The following is a 14,598-nucleotide window of genomic DNA, read 5'->3' as shown; positions in this document are numbered from 1 at the left end:
GGTCTTGAGGAGAAACGGTTTCTTACTATTTACCCTGTTCATTCTCCTCAGGATCTTGTCAAGTTTCAATTTATCAAGTTTCCTCTCAGCCTTCTTTTCTCCAAGGAAAACAATCCCAATCTCTCCAATCCATCTTCATAGGTAGTTCTTAATCCCAGTAATCATTCTTGTGAATCTCTTCTGGACTCTTTCCAACATCTTCACATCCTTCCTCAAGTAAGGCACCCAGAATGTGACACAGTACTCCAGATGAGGCCTAACTAATGTTTTATACAAGTTCATAACCTCCTCATTCTTGTACTCCACGACCCTATTAATGAAACCTATGATACTAAATGCTTTATTAATTGGTCTCTCAACATGCACTGCCCTTTCAAAGACTTTTGTACATATATTTATACTGTCTCGCAATAATCTTCCTACCAAAATGAATCACCTCACACTTTGCTGTATTGAACTTCATTCATCTGCTATTTATCACAGTTAACAACATTTCCAATCTTCGTTATCATCTGCAAATTTTGAAATCATGCCTTGAACACCACAGTCTAGGTCATTAACATGTATCAGGAAGAGTAAGGCTCCCAACACTGACCCCGGGAACTAAACTATAAACTTTCCTCCAATCTGAAAAACAACAAACCATTTATAACTACTCTCTGCTTCTTGTCACTCCTCAAAATGCTAGGGCCCCGGGTTTGATTCCCGGCTTGGGTCGCTGTTTGTGCGGAGTTTGCATGTTCTTGCCATGTCTGTGTGGGCTTCCTCCCACAGTCTGAAAGACGTGCTGTTAGGTGCATTAGCCAAACTAAATTCTCCCTAAGTGCACCCGAACAGGCGCCAGAGTGTGGTGACTAGGAGATTTTCATAGTAACTTCATTGCAGTGTTAATGTAAGCCTAATTGTGACACTACTAAATAAACTTTAAGTCCCTACTTTCCCTTTTATACCATGAGCAAATATTTTTCTCACAAGTCTGTTATGTGGCACTGTATCAAATGCCTTTTGACATCTTTGACATAACTTTCATTGACAACATCAACATAACTTCACCAATCCATCTGTTGCAGATGCATCTGTCTAAGACAATAACAGTATGAGTAATTACTGCACGCACAAACCTTATGGAAACAAAGTCCCATGTTTACATTGAAGATGCACTCCATCATGTTGTGTGGCCCTACCATCATGCTAAATGGGATAGATTTCAAACACATCTAGCATTTCAAAACTGGGTATATATGAGATGCTGCAGAATATGAGCAGCAGCAGCAGAATTACATTCAGCCACAATCTGTAATAGAATCCCTACAGTGCAAAAAGAGGCCATTCGGCCCATCGAGTTTGCACCAACCACAATCCCACCCAAGCCATGTTTGCACCCACAGTCTTTGGACTGTGGGTGCAAACCAGAGCACCTGGAGGAAACCCATGCAGACATGGGGAGAATGTGCAAACTCCACACATTCAGTGACCCAAGGCTGGAATTGAACCCGTGTCTCCAGTGCTGTGAGGCACTGTGCCGCCCAATCTCATGGCTTGGTATATTCCCACTTTACCATTACCATCAAGCCAGGAAACAACCCCTGGTTCACTGAAGAGTACAGGAGTTTTTGCCAAGAACAGTACCAGGCATACCTAAAAATGAGGTATCAAACTAGTGAGGCTACAACCGAGAACTATGACAAATATTAGAAGCAGCATGCAAGAAACAGAGCTAAGCAATCCCACAAATAATGGATCAGATCTAAGCTCCGCATTCCTGCTGCATTCAGTAAGTAAGTTTATTTATTAGTCACATGTAAGACTTACATTAACACTGCAATGAAGTTACTGTGAAAATCCCCTAGTCGCCAGACTACGCCGCCTGTTCATGTCAATGCACCTAACCAGCAACTCTTTCAGACTGTGGGAGGAAATCAAAGCACACGGAGGAAACCCATGCAGACACAGGGAGAACATGCAAACTCCACACAGACAGTGACCCAAGCTGGGAATCGAACCTGGGTTCCTGGCACTGTGAGGCAGCAGTGCTAACCACTGTGCCACCATGAATGGTGTTGGATAATAATAACTAACTGGAGGATGAGATTCCACAAAATCCCATCCTCAATGATGGGGGAGTCCAGCACATCAGTGCAAGACAAGACAGAAGCATTTCTAACAATCTTCAGCCAAAAGTGTCAAGTGGCTGATCCATCTCGATCTTTACCTCAGGTCTCCAGCATCACAGATCCCAATCTTCAGCCAATTCAATTCGCTCAGTGGGGGCAATTCTCCCATCACGCTGCGCTAATTTTTTAGCGCAGCAGGCCAGGAGATTCAAGCAGCGCTCAATTAGCGCAATCCACGCTGGACGCCCGGCCCTGAGTACGCCTCCCAGCTCCAGATATCCGGCGTTGTCAGCTCTGCACCAGAAATAGGCGCGGAATTTAATGCATCATGCATCAGGTAATTTGCATGTAATTTCAATGCCATTAGCAGCCAGCTAGTATCTCCCCCCCACCAAGAGTGGTTTACTCCAGCGGGGTTTACAGCATCTGCCCATTTGCGGGGAGCTAGCGGCCCATCCCTGCTCGAGTGAAGGGCCAGGTAATCGAGGACCCCCTAGAGGGTCTGGCATACAAAGAACAAAACAAAGAACAGTACAGCACAGGAAACAGGCCCTTCGGCCCTCCAAGCCTGTGCCGCTCCTTGGTCCAACTAGACCAATCGTTTGTATCCCTCCATTCCCAGGCTGCTCATGTGACTATCCAGGTAAGTCTTAAATGATGTCAGCGTGCCTGCCTCCACCACCCTACTTGGCAGCGCATTCCAGGCCCCCACCACCCTCTGTGTAAAAAACGTCCCTCTGATGTCTGAGTTATACTTCGCCCCTCTCAGCTTGAGCCCGTGACCCCTCGTGATCGTCACCTCCGAACTGGGAAAAAGCTTCCCACTGTTCACCCTATCTATACCCTTCATAATCTTGTATACCTCTATTAGATCTCCCCTCATTCTCCGTCTTTCCAAGGAGAACAACCCCAGTCTACCCAATCTCTCCTCATAGCTAAGACCCTCCATACCAGGCAACATCCTGGTAAACCTTCTCTGCACTCTCTCCAATGCCTCCACGTCCTTCTGGTAGTGCGGCGACCAGAACTGGACGCAGTACTCCAAATGTGGCCTAACCAGCATTCTATACAGCTGCATCATCAGACTCCAGCTTTTATACTCTATACCCCGTCCTATAAAGGCAAGCATACCATATGCCTTCTTCACCACCTTCTCCACCAGCATGGGCTGGGTTGCCCTCTGGGCATTGGCACCTTGGTAGTGCCAGCCTGGGCCCCTGGCACTGCCCAACGGGCAAAGTGCCAATGCCCAGGGGACACCTTGGCACTGCTCACCAGGTAATGGGCAGTGCCAAGGGGGCAAGGCCTAATGGGGACAGGGAGAGACCTAATGGGGGGCAGGGGGTCCCACTGCCAATCTGCATTCAGGATCGGTGGGGAAGGCTGGCCCGGACATGTTCAGGGGGCCAGCGATTGGGCCGTGGCAGGGCTGCACGGCTGGCGATGCGGGGCTGATCAGCAATCGGCGCTGATAGATCGGCGCATGCACAGTGGCCCACTCAGCACTTTGCTGCCGGCCTCTCCAGCGGGAATAAACCCCGCCCATAGCATTTTCAGCCTGATTCACGCTAGTGCAATCTGAAGCGCACAGATTGTGGGCGATTCATTTTGAAAATCCTGCTGAAAAAACCAGCGGGATTTACTAGAGCTTGTACATGAATTCAACACTTGGAATTTTTTTGGGAGAATCGCCCCCAGTGGATGCTGCAAAGGCTACAGGGTCTGACAACCCCTTCTGGCAACAGAACTCTTGTGCTGCAGAACTAGCCATGTATCTAGCCAACCTGTTCAAGTACATCTACAACATTGGCATCTTCCCAGCAATATGGAAAATTGCCACGGCATGTTCTGTCTGAAAGAAGCAATGATGTGGAGATGCCGGCGTTGGACTGGGGTAAACACAGTAAGAGTTTTAACAACACCAGGTTAAAGTCCAACACGTTTATTTGGTAGCAAATGCCATTAGCTTTCGGAGCGCTGCCCCTTCGTCAGATGGAGTGGATATCTGCTCCATCTGACGAAGGGGCAGCGCTCCGAAAGCTAATGGCATTTGCTACCAAATAAACCTGTTGGACTTTAACCTGGTGTTGTTAAAACTCTTATTGTGAAAGAAGCAAGCCAAACCCAAACTCAGCAATAATCTGCTCACTGACAGAAAATGCTGGAAAACCTCAGCAAGTCTGACAACACCTGTGAGACCTGCTGAGATTTTCCAGCATTTTCTGTTTTCTGTTTCAGATTCCAGTATCCGCAGTATTTTGCTTTTACCGGCTCACTGATGTTCAGTGTGGATTCTGCTAAGGCCACTCAGCTCCTGACCTTATTTACAGGCTTGGTCCAAACATGGATTAAAGAGTAGAACTCAAGAGGTAAGGTCAAGCCTACCCTTGACTTCAAGGCCACATTTGACCAAGTGTGGCATCAAGGAGCAAAACTGGGAGAAAACTCATCGGGGAGAAAACTCCTACTGGTTGGAACCATACCTAGCACAAAAGAAGATGGCTGTGGTGATTGGAGGTCAATCATCTCAGTCCCAGGACACTGCTGCAGGTGTACCTCAGGATAGTGTCCAACAGTCGAGCAAATTCAGCTGCTTCATCACTGTCATTCCCTCCATGATAAGGTCAGATGCGAGAGTGATCGCTGATGAGTGCACAATGCTCAGCATCATTTGCAATTCTTCAAATACTACAAATTGTCAAATTATAAAGCAGTAGAGTCATCAAGTCAAGTTGGTTTGCATTCCACAATGGTGGAAGAAGTCCCTACAAGATGGTGCCACTGAAGGGAGCACATTGTTCAGGAAAGGGATAAGTTAGGAAGTCATGGCCAATCAGTCTTGGACTCAGTTGTGATATCAAGAATAAGATTAGTCAACATTTATGGGCAAGTCAGTGAGAGTTAGCAATGATTTTTTAAGGGCAAATCATGCATTCTTGAGAGTGTAAAAAAAACAAGAATATGATGGGATGTTCAGAGGTATGAAATGATAGATACATGATATTAAAGAGATTCTAGTCACGTGGACTGAAATAAACCCAGAGAGAAAGGAACCATAAGTAGAGTTATTTTTCATCCCAAATGGGAGGATAGTAATTGTGTGCCCCAAGTAATAAACAAGTCTCAGGATGGATATCATTCCTCTTGTGTCAAGAGCAAAAGTTCACAGTCCACATCAAATTAAGCAGCATGATGAATTGTGAGGGAGAATGTAGGAAATTGCAGAAACAGTCAGGTTAGCAGAGTGAGGAGAAGGAAGGTGGCAGACAGTTTAAAGCAAAGAAATTTGAATTAGCTTGTTTTGGGAAAAGTATCTTCAGAACACGAGATTCTTAATAGTGTTGAAGAACTGAGAAATTTACAGATATTAATACACGGATTTTCCAAGACCATTATTCAGATGGAAATGGGAATTGGCATTCTGGGTTTCATATGCATGAATAAATACAAAAGTTATTGTTAAATTTGTACAAGGCTTTGGCTACAGCTAGTGCATTGCATGCCATTTTGAGTTTCTCTTATAGGAGAATATTAGAGCCATGGAAAATGTAAAGTGGAGAATTACTTTCACTACAAGAATAAGTGGCTATAGTATTTTAATTGCAATAGATATTGCTGAAAGGGATCTAATAGATTACAATGAATCTAATACATTACAGTGACTGACTGTTCCCAGTATTTGGTGAATTGGTACAAAGGATACTGACTGAGGATCATCATAAGAAACAATGGACAAAACAATGTATGTACTGAAGATTAGGCTGCTTTACAAGTGAAAATGGAAGCAGAGATTATAATACTATGTAAAAGAAAAGTGAAAGGTACTCAAAGGGTGTAAAATGAGACAGAAAATAGGGCAGGGAAATGTGATTTGAGTAGGCATCTCCAGCTGAAGACCAGACACCAACAAAAGATAAATATCCTCCTTTTGGGATGTAACTACTATGATTGTATAGTTAGCACCTGTGAACCTACCCTAGCCTGAGCTTACACATTTGGCAGAGAAGATGGGAAGGGGAAAAAAAAACCCTGTTCAATGATGTGAGTGAGCTCAATCACACAGATCACAAAAATGTACAGTTATTCAAGAACCAACAATAAGATTGCAATCTAAGGTTACAAACCATTTGGACTTTTGTTCTGATATTTTGACAGCATCCCTTTTCCACACATTGATAAGCTTTATTGTGAGGTTTATATTATTCTCTATACAATCCAACAGAGGGCTGCTTCTGACAGAGTCACTTACAGCAGTTTGAGGCATAGGTCTGTTATAACGCCTGACTTGCTGCCCACCAACTGCAGTTCTGCACATTATATTAGAAAATTAAGACAAACAGGGCAAACACTGCCAAAGGCTCTAAGAATCCAAAGACATCACTTGTGGTTAGCTCTGTATTCTCTGGTTTCAATCAGCACCCTCTCTGCCCGAAGTCCAATACTCAACCAGATGAGCTTCCTGGGATTCATTTAATAGATAAGAATGCAAGATTCCAAATAGTGGGACAGTGTATTGTTGTCTCATTCATTTTATTCACCAAATTAAAATTATGTGGTAAAAAGAGCAAGTATGAGTTGTATAGTAGAAGCTTTGGCATATGACTGCAATGATGTACGTGTAGATATAAAATTCAGTCACTTACAGACTTTGAAATTGTACTTCTCAACCTTTAATAATATTCCCTGCTTTTTGATAGTTCTCCCATAAGGAATGAAGTATCTGGAGAAATTTGGAAAAGTAGCTGACTAGGCGTTGACTTTTAACTCTGTTGCCTGTGTCCAAATCCATTACGTTCTAATGGTATAGAAGTAGTCCACTCGGTCTGCTGGCCTCGTTTCCAGAGACATGGAACTAGGCATAAAACTGCCACTAACTTCACCAGAAAAGGATATTGTATATGGAAAATAAATATCACAATGCTGCAATAGCAGGAGTTCCTTCAAGATTGAAATTAAGCTACATTGTTGTGGAAGAGTCTAGGGATTTTACTGCCTGAGGAAGTGCATGATGTTGACATTGGATGAAAAAGATTTTCCTTATGTCACAATTGCTTCTTTTGCCAATTAACTTAAATCTGTGCCCTCTGGAACTTAATCCTTATGCCAATGGGAACAATTTCTCTCCATCTCTGTCCAGACCTCTCATGATTTTGAACATCTCTATCAAATCTCCTCTCAACCTTCTTTTCTACAAGAAGAATAGTCTCAGCTTCTTCAATCTATCTACATAACTGGAGTTCTTCATCCCTGGAACCAACCTTGTGAATCTTTTCCGTTTGTTCGAATGCCCTCATATCCTTCCTAAAAAGTGATGATGTGGAGATGCTGGCGTTGGACTGTGATAGGCACAGTAAGAAGTCTCACAACACCAGGTTAAAGTCCAACAGGTTTATTTGGTATCACAAGCTTTTGGAGCGCTGCTCCTTCATCAGATGAGTCAGCTGATGAAAGAGCAGCACTCTGAAAGCTCATGATACCAAATAAACCTGTTGGACTTTAACCTGGCGTTGTGAGACTTCTTATTGTTCCTAAAAAGTGCTGTGGGCAAAACGGGACACAATAGTCAATTTAAGGTTGAATCAGTGTTCTATACAAGTTTAACATAACCTCCTTGTTGTTATATTATATGCCCTATTGCCCAAATACTTTTTTAACCACTCGCTCAACCTGGGTCCGCTACCTTCAATGACTTATGCACAAATGCACCCAGGTTCCTCTTCTCCTGCCTCCTCACACAGGCCCCTGGAAAACTCCACGATGTCAGCTTTTCCAGTCTGAGGAACATCCATTAACCACTACTCTCTGTTTTCTGTCACTCTCCCAATTTTGTATATTTGTTGCTACTGTTCTTTTTATTCCATGAGCTATAATTTTGCTCACGAGTCCATGGCACTGTGTTAAATGTCTTCTGGAAGTAAACATATAATACTACATCAACAGCATTACATTCATCTCTGTTGCCTCATCAAAAAACTCAAGCAAATTAGTTAAACATGATTTGCCCTTAACAAAGTTTGATCAAAATGAAATATACATAATGGAAAATGCCCTGCTTTATAGAGGACAAGACTGAGAAATTGCTAAAAAGCATTTGGGATTTACCTGTCAGTGTTGTAGTAACAGTGAGGAAAGAACTTACTAAATCTGCAGATCTGCTAACTTCAAATAGGTGAATGCAGGGCATAGAAAAAATACGGTAACATTTAAGAATGGACAGTAAAACAGACAAGATGGGAAGTTACTCAGGCTTCACAACAGCTACATTAACTGCTGTTAAGATCATACTTGGTAGTATAAGCCACCCAAGCTTTCGGAGCCCCAAGCCCCTTCTTCAAGGAGGGGCTTGGGGCTCCGAAAGCTTGTGTGGCTTTTGCGACCAAATAAACCTGTTGGACTTTCACCTGGTGTTGTTAAACTTCTTACTGTGTTTACCCCAGTCCAACGCCGGCATCTCCACATCATGAAGATCATACTTGTCAGGAATTTTCAAAGACCTCTGATTTTTACCTACAGTTTCAAAGTGAAATCTCACAGCAGACCTTTGTGATTGTATTTATGTTCACAGATTGGAAATATGCAAATTTGGAAGATTTTATATTCTTTCCCAATGATCCAAAGTATGTTGTTTCTATCAGTTAATGTTACTCAGAGCTCTTCAAATCATCATTGTTCTTAATAGTTTCAATATTTATAATGAAGCAAACACATTATTTTACAAATGATTTTCAAAACATTTCTGAGCAAAAACCCAACAAGGCAGTCAAACAATTTTGCCATTTATTCCCATCTACATTTTGCGCATAACATTTATCTTTGTTTCAACTATTCACCGCTCAGCGAAGCCTCACAGCCTCTAAGACTTGAGCACCTTACAAGAAGATAAGATCGAATAATTAATCAAGTCCTTCAATGTTTAATTCTGAGAATCCACTGCTCATCTCCTTTAAACAGAATGTGGCGATTAGAGAAAAAACTTCAATAAAAATGAAACCAGTCTTCATTGCAATCAATGTACAGAGGCCAATTCTTTCAAGGATCTGAAGTGCACTAACCAATGTACCACAAACAAATATGACTCTTTTGATTAATTTTCAGAGTCTGCCAACAAACCATTTTGTTTACTGTCAGGGAAGTGGGGTGGTGATTGTTGCTGGTTGCACCTCAGTCAGTCCAACTCCATGGTACTCATCGATTATCATGCAATCTATAACTAATGCAGGACCTCAAAGCACAGACCTCTGCACTTCTTTCTTTGCTTCTATAAACCCCAAGCATTTAAACACATGCTTGACACAGCTCAATTGATAATTCTTGATGTGATGAATTTTCTCTTTTAATTTAACCTCAGTGGTGTCCTGCACTTTGGGCCTTCACTTTTACTTCTCACTAAAACAAAGTGTTAATGAGGCAGTTATATTTTGTATTTAGGAAGGCTTAGTGTTTGAGTTGTTTTAAACACCAGCCATGTAAATACTTTGGCTACAACAGCAGTCATGATGTGGAAATGCCGGCGTTGGACTGGGGTAAACACAGTAAGAAGTTTAACAACACCAGGTTAAAGTCCAACAGGTTTATTTGGTAGCAAAAGCCACACATTTGGTAGCTTTTGCTACCAAATAAACCTGTTGGACTTTAACCTGGTGTTGTTAAACTTCTTACTGTGGCTACAACAGCAGTAAGAAGTTTAACAACACCAGGTTAAAGTCCAACAGGTTTATTTGGTAGCAAAAGCCACACAAGCTTTCGGAGCTCTAAGCCCCTTCTTCAGGTGAGTGGGAATTCTGTTCACAAACAGAGCATATAAAGACACAGACTCAATTTACATGAATAATGGTTGGAATGCGAATACTTACAACTAATCAAGTCTTTAAGAAACAAAACAATGTGAGTGGAGAGAGCATCAAGACAGGCTAAAAAGATGTGTATTGTCTCCAGACAAGACAGCCAGTGAAACTCTTCAGGTCCACGCAACTGTGGGGGTTACAAATAGTGTGACATGAACCCAATATCCCGGTTGAGGCCGTCCTCGTGTGTGTGGAACTTGTGAGTTCCGCACACACGAGGACGGCCTCAACCGGGATATTGGGTTCATGTCACACTATTTGTAACCCCCACAGTTGCGTGGACCTGAAGAGTTTCACTGGCTGTCTTGTCTGGAGACAATACACATCTTTTTAGCCTGTCTTGATGCTCTCTCCACTCACATTGTTTTGTTTCTTAAAGACTTGATTAGTTGTAAGTATTCGCATTCCAACCATTATTCATGTAAATTGAGTCTGTGTCTTTATATGCTCTGTTTGTGAACAGAATTCCCACTCACCTGAAGAAGGGGCTTAGAGCTCCGAAAGCTTGTGTGGCTTTTGCTACCAAATAAACCTGTTGGACTTTAACCTGGTGTTGTTAAACTTCTTACTGTGTTTACCCCAGTCCAACGCCGGCATCTCCACATCATGACTACAACAGCAGGCCAGAGGCTGAGAATTCTGTGGAGTGCAACTCACCTCCTGACTCCTCCAAAGCCTGTTTACCATCTACAATGCACAAGTCAGGTGCGCAATGGAATAGTCTTCACTTGCCTGGGTGAGCGCAGCTCCAACAACACTCAAGAAGTGTGACAACATCCAGGACAAAGCAGCCCACTTAACTGGACCCCATCCACCACATTCAACATCCTCCTCCGCCACCGGCATACATAGGATCCCTACAGTACAGAGGAGGCCATTCAGCCCATCGAGTCTGTATCGACCACAATCCCATCCAGCCCCTATCCCCACAATCCTATACATTTACCTTGCTAATCTCCCTGACACTACGGTCAATTTAGCATGGCCAATCAACCTAACCTGCACATCTTTGGAGTGTGGGAGGAAACCGGAGCATCTGGAGGAAACTCACACCGGCACAGGGAGAATGTGCAAACTCCACACAGACAGCGACCCGAAACTGGAATTGAACCTGGGCCCTGGTGCTGTGAGGCAGCAGTGCTAACCAGTTTGTTCCATCTACAAGATGCACTGCAGCAACTCACCTAGGCTTCTTTGATAGCACCTTCCAAACCCATGGTCTCTACGGTCATGAGCATTCGGCCTCTGATCTTCGGGTAAGCTGGAGTTGCGGATAGTGATGAACATTGTCAGAGAATACAGCAGGATATAGATAGGCTGGAACATTGGGCGGAGAAATAGCAGATGGAATTTAATCCAGATAAATGCGAAGTGATGCATTTCGGTAGATCTAATGTAAGGGGGAGCTATACAATAAATGGCAGAACCATCAGGAGTATAGACACACAGGGGACCTGGGTGTACAAGTCCACAGATCCTTAAAGGTGGCAGCGCAGGTGGAGAGGGTGGTGAAGAAGGCACATGGCATGCTTGCCTTTATTGGACGGGGCATAGAATATAAAAGTTGGCATATGATGTTGCAACTGTATAGAACGATGGTTAGGCCACATTTGGAATACTGCGTCCAGTTCTGGTCGCCACACTACCAGAAGGACATGGAGGCTTTGGAGAGAGTACAGAGAAGGTTTACAAGGATGTTGCCTGGTATGGAGGGTCTTAGCTATGAGGAGAGATTGGGTAAACTGGGGTTGTTCTCCCTGGAAAGACGGAGGATGAGGGGCGACCTAATAGAGGTGTATAAAATTATGAAGGGCATAGATAGGGTGAACAGTGGGGAGCTTTTTCCCAGGTCGGAGGTGACGAACACAAGGGGTCACAGGTTCAAGGTGAGGGGGGCAAGGTTCAACACAGGTGTCAGGGGGACGTATTTTACACAGAGGGTGGTGGGGGCCTGGAATGCACTGCCAAGCAAGGTGATTGAGGCGGGCATGCTGGGATCAGTTAAGACTTATCTAGATAGCCACATGAACAGACTGGGAATAGAGGAATACAAAAGAATGGTCTAGTGGACACATGAGCGGTGCAGGCTTGGAGGGCCGAAGGGCCTGTTCCTGTGCTGTATTGTTCTTTGTTCTTTGTTAAGCGTTCTCCAAGGCGGCCTTCACGACACACGACAGCGCAGAGTCGCTGAGCAGAGACTGATAGCCAAGTTCTGCACACATGAGGACGGCCTCAACCGGGATCTTGGGTCCATGTCACACTATCTGTAACCCCACGACTTGCTTGGACTTGCAAAATCTCACTAACTGTCCTGTCTCTTTAACCTGTGCTTAACACTCTCTCCACTCACATTGTCTGTACCTTTAAGACTTGATTACCTGTAAAGACTCGCATTCCAACCATTATATTGGTAAATTGAGTTTGTGTCTTTATATGCCCTGTTTGTGAATAGAACTCCCACTCACCTGACGAAGGAGCAGCGCTCTGAAAGCTAGTGTGGCTTTTGCTGCCAAATAAACCTGTTGGACTTTAACCTGGTGATGTGAGACTTCTTACTGTCTCTACCATCTAGGACATGGGTAGCAGATGTATGGGAACACCATCACCTGCAAGTATACCTCTAAGCCACACCTGCAACTATATTGCCATTCCTTTACTGTCACTGGGTCAAAATCCTGGCACTCCCTTCCTAACAGCATCATGTGTGTACTTTCACCACATTGCTGGCAGCTTACCACCACCTTCATCGGCAATTAGGGATGGGCGATAAAAATGTTGGCTTAGCCATCAACACCCATATGCCAAGAAAGAACAAAAAAAGGAGATTTCGGACAAAAAACTCAAAAATGATAAACAAATCACCTCATCCTCAGACCTTATACAAAATAAACCCATAATCTTTCCACGTGCAAGATTCCATCTTAACGATAGTGTAATTGTATTAATCTCGAAGAACATCTTTCTCTCCCTCTATTGAAGGATATGAAGTATAAAAAGTCATTATCAACTTCACTTTTTAACATCACTCACAGTTTGATTTCTAATTAATATTCTCTGAATCTTTAATAAATACAAATACTCAAACTTAAGTGTTATTTTCAAAATGTATTTTTTAAAGATGTGATAGTTCTACTGGCAGGATAGCCAGCTGTTGCATTGATTTTTCAAACTATCGTCTAGTTAAAAAAAATATTGTGGCATTTCAAAGGTCCTGTAACCCATCTTGACAGATAAAAAAAAAGTAACTGCATTAAAATAAGATTTTTCTGAAGCATACATTTCGATAATTCCAAACAAAATCTGAAACAGAGGCAAAATTTGAAACGATACATCAAAATAATAAATAATTACCTTCATCCTAATAAAAATAGAAATCATAGAATAGAACCCTAGAGCAGAAGGAGGCCATTTGGCTTATCGAGTCTGCATCAACCACAATCCCACCCAGGTCCAATCCCCATATATTTACCCTAGCTAGTCCTCCTGACACTAAGGGGCAATTTAACATGGCCAATCCACCTAACCAGCACATCTTTGAACTGTGGGAGGAAACCAGAGCACCTGAGGAAACCCACGCCGACATGGGGAGAACATGCAAACTCCACACAGCCAGTGGCCCAAGGCTGTGAACCGAACCTGGGTCCCTGGCGCTGTGAGGCATCAGTGCTAACCCACTGTGCCACCCGTGTTTGTATTTCATTAAATGTATCGCTTATTCCTCCAAGCTCATATACAAAGACCAAATCTAAATGTATTGCTTATTCCTCCAAGCTCAAGCACAAAGAGCAAAATCCAGCAATAACCAACAGTAGAGGCCTGGATGACTTATGCAGCACAAAAAGGCCCCGGTGGTGCTATTTGTGCGTCTCATAGCAACAAGTACAGTTTCATATCCCTCCTCACCCTCAAACCTTGGCAGACAATTTCAGGTATAAAAAGGAAAGGGACAGTTAAAAATGAATTAAGTAGATGATCATTATTTTGGGGGATTAAAGGGGTTAGCGATGTTGTTTTCTCTCTGGGGACACACTCACTCACTCACCTTTGCTTTCCTCAGCCCCTCCTGTGCCTCTGCCGCCTGCTCTATGTGGATCCACCGGCTGCTCTCGGCCGCAGGCCCGGCGCTGATCCTCACCCTGAACAGCCTCTCGATGTGAGGGATCAGCTTCTCCAGCCTGGCGCTGGCACTCAGCGGGATCACGAAATCCAACATGATCTCCTCTTCCTCTGGCCCAGCCACCTCCACCGATCCGCTAGAAAGCCGGGGCCCGTGTTCCTTCAAAAGGATGACAGCCCCCAAGAGACAGATGAATCCCCCCCCCCCCTCCCTCCTTTCCCTCCCCTCCCCCCACCCCCCCTGCTCTTTCCCTCAGCAAGAGGATGACTACAGCAGCAAACGGCTCATCCTCTGCCTCCTCCTCCGCCTCTTCTTCCCCTCACTGCTCCCTCCCTCCTTCATGATCCTGCGTCTCTTTCTCTCTCTTGCCTTTTCCCCCCCTTACCTTCAATACTCGACACTTCCCTCTACAGGCACAAAACCAGCTTCATCTGCCCATTTGTTTACAACCCCAACGTACTGACTTGCCCATTTTCTTTTTGCTTGGCCAGCTGCAAAATGTAGATTTTAGGAAAATCAAAAC

At 43.8% G+C, this 14,598-nt stretch overlaps 1 protein-coding gene across 1 annotated transcript in view; it reads right to left on the bottom strand.

The window, feature by feature from the left end:
• Positions 1-14,250, bottom strand: part of zc3h12b (zinc finger CCCH-type containing 12B) — an 80,704-nt gene extending 66,454 nt beyond the window's left edge. Inside the window, exon 1 of the mRNA XM_078211377.1 lies at positions 14,001-14,250. Coding sequence (XP_078067503.1) covers positions 14,001-14,171 — 171 coding nt within the window. The 5' untranslated portion in view covers positions 14,172-14,250. The remainder of the gene's footprint in view (positions 1-14,000) is intronic.
• Positions 14,251-14,598: the final 348 nt, after the last annotated feature.

Source organism: Mustelus asterias, chromosome 4, assembly GCF_964213995.1.
Source record: "Mustelus asterias chromosome 4, sMusAst1.hap1.1, whole genome shotgun sequence".
Taxonomy (NCBI): domain Eukaryota; kingdom Metazoa; phylum Chordata; class Chondrichthyes; order Carcharhiniformes; family Triakidae; genus Mustelus; species Mustelus asterias.
This window is presented reverse-complemented; position numbering and strand designations above follow the sequence as displayed.